We start from the raw sequence: 19,409 nt of genomic DNA, 5'->3' as shown, positions 1-19,409 counted from the left end.
CCACCTTGACCACCCACCTGTCCAGGAAGTGGGAGCTGCGTGCTCCAGTGGCAGCTGGGGTCCACCCCATGGGTGATGGAGGGTGTTTCCAGAAAAGTGGTGTAAGCTGGGGAGGACCCCTCCCCCCAGAAAAGGTGGCTACAACACCTTACAGGAGCTCAGTGACCCAGGGTCTTTGCTTGGTCAGACTTAGTCTCCCCACCTAGCTGGGGCTGAGAGCTTTTTTTTTAATGTGGTACCAGCTGTGGTAAGGTTTTCACCTGGAGGGAGGCTGGGAAACACACTTTCATCAGGTGCCCTCTCACCCGTGCAACGCTCCTTTGCACAACCAGCTCCTTTTAGCCAGAGGTGTCCTCTAATCTCTAGTGTGCAGATAGATTAAGATTCCAGCCAGTGCTCTTCCCTGAGGCCTCCTGGTTACAGAGGGGGGCGCCGAGGCCCGCAGAGGGTGGGTCACCAGGTCTGAGTGGTGAGCAGAGGCCATTTTGTGCTCATGTGACCTCGGCCTCAGTGAGCAGGGTGATTGAGCTGGGTTGGACGCCCCCTGGGGTCAGTCTCTTCTGTCTCTTCAGGAACAGGCTTGCAGGCTGTGGGCTGCTGGCCTCCCACCTGGCGGCCTGGAGATGCTCTGCTGAGATCTGCGCTCTCCGTGGGCTGCGATGTTCTGATCGCGGGTTGGTCAGGCTCAGCTGGGGCTTAGCAGCCGCACGCCATGGATTCAGGAAACTGATAATCAGAAACATCTGTCCCAGTGTAGAAGGAGAGGGATTTTTGGCCGGTGGAATCAGTGAGCTGTTCCCAGCCCGTACAGACGCCCTCTCGCCTTTCCCGCTCCTCCTCCACGGGGGTGGGAGTGATGACGGGTGGCTGAGCGAAATCCACACCCGGTGTCCCAGGTTGTGTTTCTTAGGAGGAGGCACGCATGGTGTCTCTGTTAAGGTCGTGGTCTACCTGGCAGGCATGTTGTCATTTATAATAAGAGATATATAGGATTTGGTCTTCACCTGTTTCTGGCAGAGAGCTCCTAAAACCCTTGGAATTTCCTAAGTGATGAGTGATAAAAGTGAAGTGGATGTCTTTGATATTCATAATAAAGCCCTTTGAATCACAGCAGAGTTTGTGTTAATGAATGACTTTTGGAAAGTACCTAAGGGTGGAGGCTAGTTGCCAGGGGAGCCAACCATGTGATTAGAGGGTTGAAGCTGTCAGCCCTGCCCCCTGACCTGTCGAGAGGGGCAGGACTGGAGATCCAGATGAGCACCAATGGCCAGCGATTAAACAGTCATGCCTGGTAATGCAGCCTCCATCCAAATCCACAAGGGTGGGTTTGGAGAGCTTGGGGGTGGTAAACACATCAGACGCTGGGAAAGTGGCTTACCTGGAGAGGGATGGGAGCTCTCTGGCCCTTCCCACGTGCCTTGCCCTGTGCATCTCCTCCATCGGGCTGTTCCTGAGTCGCATCCCTTTATAATAAACTGGCAATCTAGTAAGGGAACTGTTTTCCTGAGGCCTGCGAGCAGCTCTAGCAAGTTCGTTGAACCTGAGGACGGGGTCGTGGGAACCTCTGATCTATAGCCAGAAGCACAGATGACAACCTGGACTTAAGATCGGCATCTGAAGTGGAGGGGAGGAGGGCCAGTCCTGTGGCAGTGAGCCCATAACCCGTGGGATCTAACTGTGTCTCCGGGTAGATAGTGTCAGAATTGAGCTAAATTTGTAGGCTGACCACCTGGTCAGTGTCCACTGAGAATTGGAGAAGTGCTTGGTGGTGTTGAAAAAAACACACATTGGCCTGGCCAGTTGAGAATGCGTGCTCTGGCGTCAGCACGGGTTTTCAGTGAGGACACCGCCTCTCACTGCTGTGTGGCCTGAACAGATTAGCTGACTGCTCTGTGCCTCAGTATCCTTGACTGTTGAATAGTATTCCCAGTGTCATCCACCTTCCTTCATTTGGCGAATTTTTTTGTTGAGCTCCTACTGTGTGCAGGCCAAGGTGGTGGTCACTGTGGGTATGGGACAGTGCACAAACCTATGACCCTTGGTCTTGGCAGGGGGAGGACAGAGTGTAAACCCACCAACATTCAAGGAAAACCAGTGACCATACCGTCCAGAGAGTCGGGGCAGGAGGATTTGCTAGCGGGTGTGCGGATGGCCCTGCAGGGGGGTCCTGGGAGGCCTGACCTCAGAGTCACAGCGGGGAGCAGCCCATTGGGCCAGAGGGAATGGAGGGAGCTCTGGGAAACAGGCCAGGAAGGCGTTGCGAGGCAAGGTGGCCTCGGGGAGCAGAATCACTGGTTTGTAGAGTGGTGAGCGGGCACCAGGCCCTTGGGTTGAGGCTTGGCATCTGGAGTGTGAGGAGGGAGCCAGGGTTGCCTAGAACTGTGCTGGAAAGGGCGCCGAGTCAGGCCCTTGGACTCCACGCGACAGACAGGTCTCGGGCTTCATGGGGCTCCTGGGGATGCAGTCACCCCCTCCCCAAGATGCAAGCCCTGCTCCCCAGGTCGGAGAGAGATGAGGGTCACCTGCGTAAGTCCATACGTGGTCCCCATGCTGGGGGTGCAGAGGGAAGGCCTTTCTGAGCGATGCACGGGTGAGCCAAGGACAGTCGGGGTGTGTAGCTCGTGGGCAGAGACCTGGAGGCTGGAAGCACAGGTGTGCCTCGGCGGGTGGGGAAGGAAGCCTGGTGCTGCCGAGAATCGCCGTGGGAGGTGAGAGGGTCTCCAGGGCCAGGAGTCAGGCGCTGATGGGGGGCACTGAAGGGGTTAAGGGGTCGAGTTCGGATGTTCCATTTTCATTTTAAGCGGCTCCCTCCAGGACTGTGAAGAGGTCCCTCAGGGCCACCTGGAGCAGCAGCCTGGTCTGAGGAGCTGCCCCCCAACCAAGGCAGCTCCACCTCTGATGATGTCTCTTCCTTCAGCTCTTGGGTGAGACCAGGAACCGGTGGAGCCATGAAGCTGCCCTGTGGCCGTGGCAGTTGTGGTGGCTGTCCCCGCAGTGATGCTGGGTGGCACCCGGCCTGCCCAGCTTCTTTCTGTTGTGGGTGTCCCAGAGGCTAGTGGGTTTGGGTGCAAATGCTTCTCAAGGGTCCAGACCTGGGACCTCACACCCAAGGGGTCTGTGTAGTCCATTTGGGCTTGTATAACAGACCACCACAGACTGGATGGCTTGTAGACAGCAGGAGTTTATTTCTCACAGTCCTGGGGGCTGGGAAGTCCAAGGTCAGGGTGCCAGCACATTGGGTGTCTGGTGAGCGCCGGCTTGCTGATTCATAGATGGACCTTTTCACTGTGTTCTCACCTGGTGGGAGGGGTCTGGGGCTCTGTGGGTCTCTTATCGGAGCACTAGTGCCACTCATCAGAGCTCTGTCCTCATGACCTAATCACCTCCCACAGGCCCCACCTCCACTTGCCATCACACTGTGGGTGAGGTTTCAACCTGTGAATTTGGGGGACACAGACTCTGGTCTCTTGATAAACATGGGTTTTAAAAACTCTTGAGTGTGTAGAGGGATTCAAACAGAGCAGACATTTCGGGGGAGAGTGTGGAGGTCCCTGTGTTTCTCTTCCCACCCGTCTCCCCATCTCCTCGGGAGAGTCCCAGTGCATTAGGTATGGCTCCCGGGAGACCCTCTGTTCCATGGATCCGTCTGACCTGCGCTTTGCCATTTTACTCGGACCCCCTGGAGTCTCGGCGTGTCCTGGGGCCTTGCTCCTTCTCAGGGCTAGTTCATTTCAGTAGTTCGGAACGTTGCCGTTTCTGGACTGTAAGTGATGCTCAGCGCACACGTGTACTTCCAGGTATTTGGAAGTGGAACACATAAAACAGGAGGGAACCCCAAGTCTGCTGGGCTCACTCTGGCCATGAGGGCGCCCCCACCCTCCCCGCCGTCACTGAGACAGCCTCTCGCCAGTGGTCTTGGGCCCTCGATTTTCCTCAGCTGTGGAAGATGGTGAACGCCTGTGTCCTTCCACTCCTGGCTTGTAAAGGAAAACGGGGTCGTGTGTGGGAATGTGGGGAGGCCCCAGGAAGAGCGCTCTTGGTCTTGGTTTCAGTGACCGTCCACCCATTTATTGTCCAGGTCGCCTGGATGCCCGTAAGAGCAGAGAGGACGTGAACCACCTGGGCTTGAGTGCCCCTGGACGGGCGACGGGGGAGAGGGCGGGCATGACTTTGTTGTAGCCGGAGTGTTTGAACATGGCCCCTCTGAGGCCTGAGGCCGTGCAGTCCTGGACTGTGCTGGGGCTGCTAGGCTGAAATAGGGACCTCGAGTCCTCTGGCCCTCCAGAAGGATCTTCTGACCCGGAACGCCTTCGCATGCGGGTCATTGTGTGTGAACAGCCACCCTTTGTGACCAGTGATGACACCACTGACCGCCCTGCCCTGTGCTGCCTGCGGGAGGGGAGGCGCCCAGTGTGCGGTTGAGACACACTGTGGGCTCCACCATCGCCAGCCGGGTGACCCCTGAGCTCAGTTTCCTACGTGGAGAGTGTGGGGGCAGGATATGTCCCCCCTTGATGGGCTCCATGGGGAAACTGGGCCAGGGCACCCACGGGAGGCGGGGGAGGAAGAGCCGGGGGTTGGAGGGTTGGTTTCGGTTCTCTTTTCATCTTCCTGTCTTCCTTTTTACTTTTCCCCCTCAGTCGCCTTTTCTTTCTTTCTTCCCTCCCTTTTCATACCTCTGCCTGCTCTTCTTGGTCCTAAAGTGTGCACGCACACACAGATGCACACATGTATACACAACACATACATATGCCATACACATGTACACACGTTTGTGTGCGCACACATACAGACACACCTGTATACACATACACAATCGTGTGTACACATACACATATCTGCATACACATACACACGTGCGTGTGCACACCTGCACACCTGTATACACACATATGCATACATGCACATATGCACAATACACCTCTACACATGCACACACACCTGGGAGCCGCTGCCAGTTCCCTCTCATGCGCACATTCCTGCTTTCAAAGTTCCTTTTTAAAAAGGTGAGCATTTAGACGGCTGGCCCCATGGCCGAGTGGTTAAGTTCACGTGTTCCGCTTCGGCGGCCCAGGGTTTCGCCAGTTCGGATCTTGGGCGTCGACGTGGCACTGCTCGTCAGGTTATGTTGAGGTGGCGTCCCACATGCCACAACTAGAAGGACCCACAACTGAAACACACAACTGTGTACTGAGGGATTTGGGGTGAAGAAGAAGAAGAAGAAGAAAGGATTGGCAACAGATGTTAGCTCAGGGCCAATATTTAAAAAAAAAAGTGGGCATTTAAAAACCACGTAGGAAAGTGCAGAGAGTGATTTAGCCACTGCCCTTCCTTCAGAGTCCACGGTTCACTTGGTTCATATTGTTGTGTCTTCAGACGGCACCTCCCCCACACGTCGCCTCCCGCCGGGTCTGGCCCTGCGCTTCCCTCCCATGCTTGTCCCGTCGGCCCGGGGCTGCCTTGCGCTCTGTCTTCACAGTCATGTGTCTGTTCCGTGGTGCTGTGCAGAGACCTCGCTCAGACTTTTCCCTGGGGTGTGGGCCCAGCTTGTGTGTGCCACCGTCTGTTTGTCCACGTCCTTATCGAGGAACGTGGGAGGCGGTCCAGCTTCTTAGCTTGAAGGGCTTTAGTGATCACCGTACTGTCTGTCTCTGCAGCCAAACTGTGTACATAAACTGAAATAGGATTGTAAAAGGGTTTTGAGTTTGAGTGGCCGTCACATATACCCACTTGGTCAAAACAGCACCAATATTACAGTTTTTATAAATAACAATCATAAATACTAAAAAACAGTGAACGTGTATCTCTTAAGTAGATGGGCTGCTTTTTTCCACTAGTTAGTTCACGTGGTCACAGCTGCATGTACCCGTTGCTGGAATGAGACAGGTCAGTGTCAATTCTAGTTCTCTTTTTCGTTTTCAGTTGAGAATGGTCGTTCATAAGTAAGCAGATGGGAATTAACAGGGGTCTGATACAGCAGTAGCATCTAGTTCCAAGTTATTTGCCAAAAAAAGATAAAGATCTCATAAAGACCTAAGACCAAAAAAATATTGTTGCTGGTTTACCAGGTGAGAACTGAAGTTCCTCCAGTTTGTAGTAACAGCTTTATTGAGATATAATGCACGTACTGTGACGTTCACCCTTTTCAAGCGTACGATTCAGTGGTTCTCCAGAACACAGTTCTAGGTGTACGGTAATACAGCCACTGCTGCAGCACACATCCTTGTCCCATGTCTCCAATCTTTTTAGAATAATTGTTTTGTTTTAAAATAATACACATTAAAAATAAGTAAAATAATATGCGTTAATTATAGAAAGCATGCAAAATACAGTCAAAGCCAAAAAAAAGTAATGCTCATCCATTGCCTCTTAATCCACAGGTTTTGGTTTGTAGCATTTATGCCTGTGAGGTTATTAAAGCTTAAAACTGCACTGAGACATGGTGGCCTCCTGTGCACATACAGCGTCAGGTTGTGAAGAGTGCGGTGGGGGAGAAAAAGCAGAGAAGGGGAGTGGGCAAGCAGGCTGGAAGGTGGAGGTTGCAAATTTAAAAAGGAATGATCAGAAACGGCCTTGCTGAGAAGGAAACATGAGGTGAAGGATCAAGGTAGAGTTCTGGGGGAAGATCTTCCCAAGCATTGGAAACAGCAAGTGCAAAGGCCCTGTGGTATGAATGCGATGGACAGGGTCTGCATTGAATAGGGCCTTGCAGACCATGAGGAGGAGTTTGGGACTTATTCTAGCATGATTAGGAAGCCATCAGAAGTTTGTGAGCAATGGAATGTGGGAAACAGACTTTGGGACTAGGTGAGAGTGGGGAGACTGGTAGAGCAGTAATCCAGACCGGAGATGCTGGTGGCTTTGACCAGGGTGGTGGCCACAGGAACATGTTAGAGAAGGAGGAGAGGAGGAGTCACCCAGACTGGATTTCGGAAGCCCATTGTATTAGTTATCTCTTGTTGAGTAATTAAGAATTTAGCTGTTTATAACAATAAATCCTATTACCTCACAGTTTCTGAGAGTCAGGAATTTGGGAGTGGCTTAGCTTAGTAGCTTTGGCTCAGAGTCTCCCAAATTCCTTGAGGTTGCAGCTAGGCTGTCAGCTGGGCTGCAGGATCTGGCCGCCAGGGGGCTCCCTCACAGGGTGGGAGGCCTCCGTTCCTTGCCCCATGGACCTCTCTGGAGGGCTGGTTGAGTGTCCTCACAGTGTGGCTGCCGGCCTTCCCCAGAGCCTTGGAAGTCCCGCTCCATCATTTCCACAGTCTCTTACTGGTTACACGGGTCAGCCCTCCTCGGTGTGGGAAGAGTCTGCCCAGAGATTGATACCTGGAGGTGAGCACTGTGGGCTGCCTTGGAGGAGAGCTCCCTCCCCCATTCCTGCCTGTGGAGCAGAGAGCTGGAGACCTGTTGGGTAGAAAGTGGTTGGGCCTGGAAGGTCCCCCAGGGGAGGTTGGAGCAGGAGGCTCCACGCCAGGGACCCTTCTCCTGCCTGGAAGGCCTTGGGACGGCCCGGTCCCCATGCCCGATTCTCTCCTGAGCTTTCCTGAGCCTTCCCTCCAGACTGGTTACGGCCTCCGTCCTCCCGGGCGGGTCAGAGATGAATGAAATGATACCGCAGATCCAGAATTTCAACTGTGGTCAGTGCTGACGTGAGAAGGTACTCGGGGCTCGGATTTGGGTGGGGGAGCTGACTGGGTCTGGGGGTCAGGGAAGGTGTATTCGTCTGCTAGGGCTGTCGAGACAAAGCACAGTTGTCCCTCCGTGTCCGTGGGGGATTGGTTCCAGGACCCCCCATGGCTGCTCAGTCCCTTACTAGAAAGGCATAGTATTTGCATATAACCCATGTGCATCCTCCCGGATCCTTTGTCATCTCTGGATGACTTACAGTACCTAACACAACATGAATGCTATGTGAATAGTTGTTATACTGTATTGTTTAGGGAATAATGACAAGAGCAAAAAAGCTGTGCGTGTTCAGTGTGGACGCAACCAGTGTGGCCTTTCTGTGCGAGGGTGGTCAGACCCACAGGTGTGGAGTCACGGATGTGGAGGGCCGATGGTACCACAGACCAGGTGGCTTAAAACACCAAGTTCAGACTCTCCTAGTAATGGAGGCCGGAAGGCCGAAGTCAAGGTATGGACGGGGCCATGCTCCCTCCGAAGGCTGAGGGTGGTGTCCTCCTGCCGCTTCCGGCCTCTGCGGCTCCAGGCGTGCCTCGCCTCATAGCTGCGTCACCCCAGTCTCTGCCTCCGTCGTCACACTGCCTTCCTCCCTCTGCGTGTCTCTGTGCCCAGAGCTCCCTCTCCTTTCTCTCATGGAGACACTGGTCACTGGGTTTAGGGTCCCTTAGGTCACTCTGACCTTCTCTTATCTTGATTACATCTGCAAAGACCCTGGTCCCAGACAAGGCCACACACACAGGTGGGGGGGTGAGGACTGGGACGAGTCCGTGTGGGGGACACAGCTCCCCCGCTGTGGAGGCAGTTGTGTTAGCCTGGAGGGCTGGATGGGTCTGTGAGCGGGGAGGCGGGTCTGGGGGAGGGCAGAGTGTGGGGGCTGAGGCTGCAGCGGGAGCGTTCTCGAGCCTTCTCTGGGTGGAGCATTTCTCGGGGCTGACCGGGAGATGCCCCCATGGGGCTGTGTTAGCTCATCTACAACTGCCTTCCTTTTCTACACAGGAAACTACTTTGCCTCGCACTTTTTCATGGGAGGTGAGAAGTTCGACACCCCCCACCCCGAAGGTTACCTGTTCGGAGAGAACATGGATCTGAACTTCCTGGGCAACCGCCCGGTCCAGGTGGGTCTCAGGGCTGAGCAGGTGGGCGGCGCGGGCGAGGCCCCTGCCCTCAGCCATCTGTGTCTCAGTTGTGAGGACGAGCAGGCACCAAGTCACCCCAAACGGGGCAGAGCTGCCGGACAGACCCGTACATGTGACATGGACTGGGGTGTGTCCTGGCACTGCCCCTCCAGAGGCCAGACAGCCAAGAGAGGGTCATTGGGAGCAAGGCAGCTGCTACTGAATCTGGTGGATCCAGGCTGTGGGGCTCCGGAGGGTTATACATCTGATCCTGGGCCTCTTGGGTGACTGTCCTTAAAAAGAAGAAAGAGCACTCATGTTCCACAGATCAGTGGGCGAAAAATGTGATCCAGAGGAGAGGTGCACACGGCCAGGGATGTTATCAAAAGTTCGCCTTCACCAGTCACCAGAGGAGTGTCTGCTGTCATTCAGCACACGATTGGCACCTGCTGTGTGCCTGGGACTCTTCCAGGGGCAGGGGACAGAGGACAGATCCTACCCCGTTCCCTGGCGGGTTGCAGACAATAGAGAGCATTTGATGAATGGGGACTGAAAAGAGGGAAACAAGTGAGGGCCTGTGCAGGGGACACTGAGTGAGGATTGGGTTTTATGCTTTGAAGTGCTGGTCCCCAGCCTGGGCAAGGGGTCAGGTGGGAGGCTGTCTCTCTCAGGAGGCACTGGACTCTGTCCCCTAAGGCTGCTGAGTCCTGGTGGGTCCTGGAGCCTGGCGGGGTGGGGGGTCCTCTGGACCAGGGGGCTCTAGGCTGTTTTAGCCACGGAGCAGCTGGTTGACACAAATCTTGATCCTTTAATGGACGGAAGGCGAGGGGCTGGGGCCTAGAGTGCGCTCTCCCCCATGGAGCTTCCACATCGAGCTGAGCCTGCGCTACCCTCCCAGGTCCATGAGAGCCAGAACAGAACGTCACCTCCAACCCAGGGTCTGGCTCACACAGGCCTCCCGGAACTCTTTCTCTCTCTTTAACTTTTACCTCGAAACCATTGTAGATTCACCTGCAGTTGTAAGAAAAGATGTGGAGAGATCCCGCCCCGCCTGCCCTTCACCCCATTTCCCCAGTGACTGCATCCTGTAGAACTGCTGTGCTGTCACAGGCAGGAGGCTGACACTGACGCCCCCACGTTCTCCTGAGGCCGCCAGTTTACGGCGCTCATCTGTGCACGCGTGTCCCTTCCAGACCCTTTGTGGGCCATCATCCTTGTGTGGAAAGCCCACCTTGTTCAGGGCAGCAGTGGGGTGTCAGGTCCCACCTCCGGGAACACGGCCTGAGAGCCCCAGCCGCTGCCCCTGGCTCCCTTGGGCCAGGTTGTGCTCACCGGGGGTCCTTCCTGGAGTTGGGGGCCCTGGCCACGTGGCCAGGTCCTTCTGGTGATTCTGGTCCCGGCTGCCCCGTCCGGACGTGTTGGCTGTGCTTTCCCTTGTGTGGATGCGGATAATGCCGTCCAGCGGTTGGCGTGAGGGCCCCAAGGACGGGTGTGTTGTGACACTTGCTCCCGTTACTCCTGTCTTCCGTCCCCTGCCGCGCCCTGGAGTCACCTGGCGTTGCTTTGGGTTTTTCCCTCCTAGTTTCCGTACGTCACCCCCGCCCCCCACGAGCCAGTGAAGACGCTGAGGAGCCTGGTGAACATCCGGAAAGACTCGCTGCGGCTCGTGAGGTACCTGTGACCCCTCGGGGGTGCTGTGGCCCACGTGGGTCCCCCAGCGCCTGGGGCCTCTGCTCCCTCGGGGGTGGCATCAGAAGGCCGTGGGCAGGGCTCACCCAGGGTTGCCCCTGGGCTGAGGGTGGAAAGTGTGGGGGCCAGCAGGGCTCCATGTGGACCCTGAGCTTCTAGACCAGGGTTCTCAGCCGGGCCCTGTGCCCCAGGGACCCCGGGCTGTGTCTGGAGGCATTTTTGGTGGTCACAGCTGTGGGGGTAGGTGCTACTGACATCTGGTAGGCAGAGACCAGGGATGCTGCTCAGCACCCTGCAGTGCACGGGGTGGCCCCCACGGCCCAGATGATCCAGCCCTGAACGTGAGGGCGAAAAACTGCTTTAATCCTGTGAGACCTGGGGTGCTGGGGCCGGCTCCCCTTCTGTGGGCTGAGGCAGGAGGACGGCACCCTGTATTGCTGAGCCTTATTCTCCAAATGGAAAGTGGCCTCCGCGTTTCTAGAAAGATGAGACGTGGCCAGGCAGCCGACTCCAGGGGCCCCTCAGAGTGGTATACACTGTGTGGGGTGGTGTGCACTGTGGGGTGGGGATGCTCTTGCAGGTCTGGCCCCTGACCTGCCGCCTGTCCCTCTGTCTCCCTGGCAGGTACAAAGATGGTGCCGACAGCCCCACTGAGGATGGCGAGAAGCCCCGCGTCCTCTACAGCCTGGAGTTCACCTTTGATGCTGACGCCCGGGTGGCCATCACCATCTACTGTCAGGCGGTGGAGGAGTTCCTGAACGGGACAGCTACGTGAGTTCCTGTGGTGCCTGGCGGGCCAGGGTGTCGGGGCTGGTCCCAGCAGCTCTGCTTCTTGTCTGTATTAGATATCTGAGCTTTTGGAGGTTTTATTTGAAGTAAGGGGCCTGCTCACCCAAAAAGTTTGAAATGTGCACCTTCACGACCCTGACAGGGCTGCCTCCAGTCTGCAAGGCCAGACACGGACGGGATGGGATGGGCAGAAATGCGCCCGCTTCTGTCCTGTCAGAGAAAACCCGTTGGAGGCCAGGTCTGATGTGGGGATGGAGCGGGGGTTGAACTCAGGCTTCAAGTCTGTCCATACACGAGCAGCCCCCCCCGCCCAGGGCCTGTCTCTCAGGCCAGACGTGCCCAGGCCCTCAAGACTGTCCTTTGTCCTGGAGACCAAGAGAGGCCCCAGGGACAGCAGGTGTGGGCCCGGGCAGAGGGTGGTGTGTTGGATTCCTGAATGGGGACCGGCCCGAGTTTATCAGAGTTGGAAATGCGTGCACTCTTTGACCCAGCCGTTCCTTTTCTGGGAATTGATCTGGGGGATGTGCTCGCCTGGGTGTCTACCGTGTGCAGAAGAGGGTCCAGGAAGCACTATTGGGAATAGCAAGGCGTTGGAGACCACCTGGTGTCCTCCAGTGGGGACCCGATGCGTCAGCTGGGGTGAAACCGCAGTGGGGCCCATGCGGTGCTCAGAGAGCATGACCCCTCTGTGTGGATGATTCTGGGACAGCTCCAGGGCACACGTGTAGTGAAGGAGCAGAGTGAGTAGCCGTGGGCTGCTGTTTGAGAATTAAAGACAACACAGCGTGCACACGGGCGTGAATGTGCCTTGACTCCCCGGGAGTGACATGTGGGTGCGAATGGGCAGAGAAACAGGTGGCTGGAACAAGCACGGGGGTGGCACTTTGGACTGGGTACTTTTTTGAACTGTGTTTGTTCACAAACAGTCAGCAAACCGTAAAAACCAAATGGAAAGGTGCAGCCGCATCTGGAAAGGTAGCAGAGTTGTCTGGCAGGTGTGCGCTTGGGTAGACTCATAACCAGGCCCTACCTGGGCAGAGCTGGTAGCGAGTAGAATGAGGCCATGTTCCACGTAGGCTGGCTTCCTGCCCCGCCAGAGAAAGGCTAGGACCTGCAAGTCAGGTTTCTCCTAGGTCCCCAAAGACCAAGGGCTGCTGGCCAGTGAGGATGGCCCCCAGGATGGGCCGCAGCAGAGCGCTGGCGCGGGGCAGAGGCTCACGTCTTTTCTCCTGGCTGCCCCTTCAGGTACAGCCCCAAGAGCCCTGCGCTGCAGTCCGAGACCGTTCACTACAAGAGAGGGGTGAGCCAGCAGTTCTCCCTGGCCTCCTTCAAGATTGACTTCTCGGAGTGGAAGGACGATGAGGTAACCTCCTGGCTGGGCACCCCTCTCCCTGGCCCCTTGCCTCAATTTCCTCCCCTTTGTGGAGGTGGCAAGCACCATGGGGCCGATTCGCTCAGATTCCTTGCATGGTTGATAAACATCAAGAGTGGCTGCTGACCAAGGTGTGTGCTCAGTTGGGTGTGTGCTGGACCGTGGAGTGTGGTGCGGTCCATGTGTCGGCTGGACTGGAGACCGAACCCCAAGGGAGCAACTGCAGTTAGAGGCTCCGGTACTGGGCTTTGGTGCGGTTGTCGGGGCCACAGGACTGCAGCATGGCAGGATCCCTTCCACCTGGTGTCCCACAGCTGGGGACGGTCATTTACATGACACGAAGGGTATTCATTGCAGCTCTGTCTAATCGTAGAAATTGGAGGCAACCTGCATGTTCATCATGAGGGGATTGCTTAGCTCCCCGATGTTATGGGAACCACTTATATATATACGATATGGGCACCGTAGTTCACTTCTCTTGTGGGATGCCATGCAGCCCTAAAGCAGATGCAAGAGACCCGTGGGTACCATACATACCGATGTGGAAGGCCCCTTCTGGGCTCAGAGAAGAGTAAATGCAGACAGATACAGGATAATCTCGTGTGTGTGACAACCACAAAAATGCACAGACCCATTTCTGCAGGGATGTGTCTGTGTATATAATCCTGGAGGGAAAACCGGAGAAGATCCACATCAAACCAAAGACAGTGGTTACTTCTGCAGAGGGTCTTGGTATAAGGAAGAGAGGTAAATAACACACAGACTACACACAGACAGTGTGAGTGTTGATGCTGTATACGTTTCTGGTTATTTTTTCCTTTTCTTCTTCTTCTTTTTTTTTTTTTTACCAGTTAATGTATAATGTACATACCATAAAACTCACACATTTTAAATGTTTGGCGATTTTTAGTAAATCTACCATCACAACCATCACCACAATCCAGTTTTAGAACATTTCTGTCTTCCCAGTGGGATCCCTTGTGTCCATTTACAGTTAGTCCTTTTTCATACTCCCCACCCCTGGTAACCGCTCATCTGCCTTCTGTCTCTATGGATTTGCCTGTTCTGGATGTTTCGTATAGATAGAATCATGTAACATGTAGCGTTTTGTGTCTGGCTTCTTTCACTGAGCTGAGTTCTCTAGCTTTTTTAATAGAAGGTAGCCTGTATTATGTTACTAAAATACGTAAAAGGGGAGGGAATGGAGGTAGCAACGCATGGTGTGGTATAGGAATTGGCCAGGAAGGTTCTGGATTACTGGGTATGTCAGACAGTTCGATCTTGGCCGTGTATGCTTGCTAGTCAGGGTGCTTTGATGGCCAGCGACAGAAGCTGCCTCTGCATCACTTACGTGAGAAAGATGGATCTTCTGAAAGAAGGATGGGGCGGTGGAAGCCAAAGGAAGAGCTGAACAGCTGGTCCCTGGGGACTCTCCAGCCCCATCCCATCAGCTGGTTCCGTCTCTCTATGTACATACTCTCAGTTGGGATACCCAGCAGGTGCATCTGGTCCTGCCCACCCTCCTTTGGATGGGGGAAGGTGGCTGCCAAGAAGAGAGTGGGGCTGGGAGGGACAGAAAGGGGCTGGACTGACACGCGTGTGCTTCCACCCCTGGTGACTTGTCGGCGGGCTGGGCTGAGGCTTTGCCTCTGGTGACCTCTGTCAGAGTCCACTCCCTCGGAATTTTGGCCCCGAAACAGATCCCCTGTGTGTTTGCAGATGTGCTGAGTTCGGCCAACAATTTGGGTTCTAGACACCCAGTGAGGTCAGTTGTTCTGGGGGTACACCTGGCTGGTGGGCCAGTCTTGAGTACCACATCAAAGCACCCCCTTTCCTCCCTGAGAGCATCAGGGAGCCTGCATCCCCGACTTGTGGGTGTGTGGCATGGTGGGCGCGGCGGGCAGGTGCATCAGGCCTGTCCAGTGTTGAGTTATCTAGCGCCCCGTCCTGGTCTTTGCCTTCTCTGTCACCTCAGCTGATCTGTCCTTCTCGAAATCAACTCTTTTTCTTATATATGTATTTTTATTGCAATAGAATATGCAAACCTAGAATTTACTATCATGAGGTCCATTCATAATGTGGTGCACCACTCTGCAGTTCCAGAACATTTTTATCACCCCAGAAGGAAAGCCTGCACCCATTAAGCAGCCACTCCCATTCCCCCTCTGTTACGTGTATTTTTAGATGGAAACTACATCAGTCCTTACTGTAGCTGGGAACCTGATAAGCCTTGACATAAATAGGAGGTTCTGGAAGTTAAACTGTACGGAGAACAAAATGGTGTTATTATGTCTTACATCCTGACATGATGACATTGCCTGCTGAAGACGTTGAAGCGGGTATTGGCTGGTGTTAGAGGTGTGACAGACCCTCTGGCACCAAACTCAGATTCCTCCTTCGTCCCAGGGTTCTCAGCCTCGGTGCTGTGGACGTTTGGGGCCCGGGGCATTCTCTGTGGTGGGCTGTCCTGTGCTCTGTGGAATGTTGAGCAGCGTCTCTGGCCTCCACCTGCCAGGTGTCAGGAATGCTCTTGCCGCACTTTTGACAACCGAAGATGTCTCCGGACATGGCCAGGTGTCCCCTCAGCCACAAGCATCATGCTTTCGGAGGCTTGGCCATCCTTTTTTTAGCCGTTTTCCCCAGATTTGCCTATTTAAAGATTACAGCAGTAATATATGCTTATTGTAAAATTTGCAAATTATACAGAATTTGTAAAGCAGAATGTCCCACCCCCTACCCTGCTAGTTGAGTCTTTCTCCAGGGGTGACCACTTCTGACCATTTGGGGCATGTATTCCAGACTTTTTTCATGTATGCGTTAGTTTGTTTTTTGTAAAAATGCAGCCATATTGTTACTATTCTGTAGCTTGTTTTTCTAAATAGCTTACTGAGATAGAATTCACATACTAAACAATTCAACCTTCTAAGGTGTACAATTTGGTAGTATTTACTGTATTCACAGAGTTGTGCAACCATCACCACTATCTAATTCCAGAACATTTTCATCACCCTGAAGAGGATCTCTGTACCCATTAGCAGTCTCTCCCATTGCCCCTGCCCCCGCCCCCAGCCCCTGGCACCCACTCATCGACTTTCTGTCTCCATGGATTTGCCTGTGTGGACAATTCATATAAACAGAATCCTGCAGTATGTGGCCTTTTGTGACTGCTTTCCTCCACTGAGCATCCTGTCTTCAAGGTTCATCCACGTTGTAGCACGTGTCAGTGCTTCATTCCTGTTTATGGCTGAAGAATATTCTGCTGTGTGGATGGACCACGTCTTCTTTATCCATTCATTAGTTGATGGACATTTGGGGTGTTTCCACCTTTTGGCTAATGTGAATAATGCTGCTGTGAATGTGTACAAGTTTTTGTATGGTTTATGTTTTCATTTCTTTTGGCTGCAGTTTGGTTTTTAAATTAATTTTATTTTTTAAGACTATTTTTGTAGAGTAGTTTTAGGCTCACAGCAACATTAAGAGGAAGGTCTGGAGATCTCCCGTGCGCCCCCTGCCCTGCATGTGCACAACTGTATTCAGGACTGGATCGTGTTGTGCACATGTTTCCTGGTCAGCGCGTGCAGGTCCCCTCGTGGTGGGAGTGGTTTGCTGGTTTTCCCTACCAGCTCCCTCACAGGCTTCCATTTATTTTCCAAGACCACATCCCCCTCCTCCGTCTTTTGCCTTTTCCCTATTTCCCAGTGTCTGTCTGGCAGGGGCTTGCAAAGACCCTTGTTGGGTGGGCTCCTTTATCATGGGAGAGCCTGAGGGTGCCACATGTGGGGCTCCCACCGAAGCCATGTCGGGGAGGAGCGAGGTGGGAGCCGAGGGGCCTGCCAGTGACTCGTGCTGGCGTCAGCTGCCTGGTTCTCTCCTGACCTGGGCGGCCCTTTTCCCTAAGAAAGCCCCTCTTCCTGCATTAAAGATCAGCATCTCCCTCGGACTCTGGGGCGGGCGGCAGTCTCTGTGCTCTCCCCACGGGCTTCACTCTCGTTCGTGACTTGTGTGCCAAGCTCTGCGGAGCAGGAGTTTTGGGGGAGATGGTCCTTGCTCCTGGGTCCTCACGCTCTGTGGGCCTCTGGGGAGCCTCGCCCTCCCATGTGATGTCACCAGGATGGGGTGCCAGCTACAGATGCACAGGAGCTCCGTGTGTGGAGGCTCGTTGTGGCAGGCATCCAAGGGTGGCACAGCGTCCTGGCCCTGGTGCCTGGTGAGAGTCGGGGTCATGGTGCCCCCATCATCCCCATCCCTGTGCCCTGGCCCAGCCCTGGCTGGTGTGAGTCAGAGCTTGCGAGCCAGGTGAGTGCCATGTGTGGCGGGCTGCCCTGGGCTCTGCCGACAACACGCCATCTCTGAGCTGCGCTAGCAGCGGCACCTGGTGGGCTGCTGCGGCAGAGCCTTCCAAGCAGTGTCTGTGTCTGGACTTCTTTGGTTGCAAGTGACAGAAACACACCTCAGTCTGGCTGAGGAAAAGAAAACTAGGAATTTATTGGCATAGATTTGGAAAAAGCTGGATGGCTTGCGGTTTCCTCCAGGGGCCTGTGTCATCAGGACAGGGTCTGCTCCCTTGAGCCAGCCTCGCTCTCGGGCTGGCGCTCTGCAGACCAGCAGAGTGACACTGTCCCGACCTGGTCCCAGAGTACTCAGATGCACCGTCCTAGGCCATGTGCCTTCCCTCTGTCGCTCCCAATTGAAGCAGGCACAACCCATCCTCTGGCCAGACCACACAGGCCCAGGGTAGGAGAGAGGTCGTTTGCGGATTTTCCCAAGGACATCTGTGTGTGGGGTGCTCACTTAGCACAGGCTGTCCATTATGAGCCCCGTCTGCCTGGGGACAGGAGGAGAGAAGAGCCCGGGTCACCGCCTGCTGGTGCCACCACCACACACACCTCCCCAGACTGGTGGCTGTTATTCCAGCGCCAGTGAAACACGACTGTCAGCTGGTGCTGAGGCAGCATTAGCGTGGGAGGGAGAAAGAAGATGCAAATCACCTGCAGCCTCTCAGCACCGAGCCGCCCATGTCAACGCCCCGGCTGATGCTTCAGCCCCCGGCCGGAAGCATAGGGGCGGTGTGGGCGCGCTGCATGAGCTCTGCTCCCATCCGCTCTGTCACCTGAACTCCCCCTCCTGGGCTTAATCACAGTCTTCGGAAGGGCAGCTCCTGCACGTCACTCCCAGCGTCATCTGCGTCACCAGGGTGACTTTGGGATGGTCGTAGGCAGGATCACTCCCTGGGCCCTGCGTCAGGGTGGAGAGGGCAGAAACAGGCTTGCAGAGGGGCCCCCAGATGGCTGTGGGTGGCATGTAACTCCTGTTTTAGGTGGTCACCTCTGCCGCTCCAGGGGTCACGTCAGAGCAGAGCAGGAGCATGGAAAGGGTATCCCGCACTCTTGGAGGTCCAGATTCCCCTCTGAGGCCACAGGGAGTGTGAGGCCTGGCTGGGTCCTGGGCAGGCCTGGACACATCTCCCATGTCCCTGCGTGCAGATGGTGTGTCCCCAGTGAGTCCTGTGTTCCCTGGAGTCCCTGCCCTGCGTTGTCTTGTGAGGCCCTCCTCAGCGCCCGCCACTTGAACATGCAGAGCTTCAAGTGGCTGTTGGTCATGCCTGCTCTCTTGGGCACCACGCTCAGAGCCTTTGCATCAGGCATAGCTTTTATCCCTTTTTTACAAATGGGGAAACTGAGGCTCGGGTCATGGAGCCAGACTCGAACCCGGCAGTCCTGAGTCTGACCCTGTCCTAGTACCTGGCCCCCTGTGGGCTCTTGTCCTATCTCCCACTGACAGCCTGGGACCCACATGTGCCTTCCAGGCCCCCCCCGATGCAGCCCCCGCTGCGAGTGTCCTCAGCTGGTTGCTTCTGTCCCGTGGGCTCTGTGTGACCTGACTGCAGGCCCCCACTGGTGAGTGGATGTGGAGACTGCGCCTGAGTGGACATGTCGGGGGAGAGTGGCCTTCAGCTGGAGCACGGCAGGGAGCCACGGAGGGGTTTAAGCTGGAGGAAAATGAAAGGTGAAAGGAGTTTCTCTGAGTCCAGCTGTGCCACGTGGTCCCCTTCACTTTCCTCCTATCCCTGGTTGGGGCCACTCTGGGCACCTTTGTCACAAGGTTAGTCACAGTTACCCTGGGACCCAGCACTTCCGTGCCTTGGTGTCTACTCAGGAGGACTAAAAACGGGTCCAGACAGCTGCTTGTCCAGCTGTGTTCATGGCAGCATCCGTCGCAACAGCCAAAGAGGGGAACAGCCCAGTGTCCACTGACAGGTGAATGATAAACAGTGTGGTCTGGCCATACAGTGGAATATTATTTGGCTGTGAAAAGGAATGAAGCACTGATATGTGCTACAAAGTAGGTCAACCTCGAAAACAGGATGCTGGGTGAAAGCAGCCAGACACAAAAGACATGTTGTGTGATTCCATTTCTCTGAAACGTCCAGAACAGGCAGGTCCACGGACAGAAAGTAGGATGGAGGTTACCAGGGGCTGAGGGAAGGGGTAGGAGTGATGGCTTAGTGGGCACAAAGTTCCTGTTTGGGACGATGAAAATGTCCTGGAAATGGGGATGGGTGCGTGACCTTACGAAGGTAGGTAATGCCCCTGAATTACACACTTGGAACACAAATTTGCCGTTTTAATCGTTTTTGTCTATTTTGCCACGCTGGCCAGGCACCTGCCTTCCCTCGCCATTGTGTCTGTCCTCTGAGCTCTGCCACCACGACACCTGCTCGCCAGGCCTCCCTCTCCAGCTCTGACTGGTCTCGCCTCCTT

The 19,409-nt window shown here is 55.0% G+C and overlaps 1 protein-coding gene across 23 annotated transcripts in view; it reads left to right on the top strand.

The window, feature by feature from the left end:
* MGRN1 (mahogunin ring finger 1) overlaps positions 1-19,409 on the top strand; it is a 48,532-nt gene that overhangs the window by 8,681 nt on the left and 20,442 nt on the right. For 13 of the 23 annotated variants that reach the window (XR_011424813.1, XR_011424811.1, XR_011424810.1 and 10 more), the window contains exons 2-5: positions 8,680-8,798; positions 10,381-10,469; positions 11,112-11,258; positions 12,522-12,639. Coding sequence is in view for 18 of the 23 variants with exons in the window: in XM_023616390.2 (XP_023472158.1) it covers positions 8,680-8,798; positions 10,381-10,469; positions 11,112-11,258; positions 12,522-12,639 (473 nt within the window). In the remaining 5 variants the exon portion in view is untranslated. Of the gene's footprint in view, positions 1-8,679; positions 8,799-10,380; positions 10,474-11,111; positions 11,259-12,521; positions 12,640-19,409 lie in introns of all 23 variants that reach the window. The other 10 variants (XR_011424809.1, XR_011424808.1, XM_070232300.1 and 7 more) reach the window with 1 other exon arrangement.

The sequence above is a fragment of the Equus caballus genome, chromosome 13 (genome assembly GCF_041296265.1).
Source record: "Equus caballus isolate H_3958 breed thoroughbred chromosome 13, TB-T2T, whole genome shotgun sequence".
Lineage (NCBI taxonomy): Eukaryota > Metazoa > Chordata > Mammalia > Perissodactyla > Equidae > Equus > Equus caballus.
The sequence above is the reverse complement of the archived record's forward strand: the minus strand, read 5'-3'. Positions and strand labels throughout refer to the sequence as shown.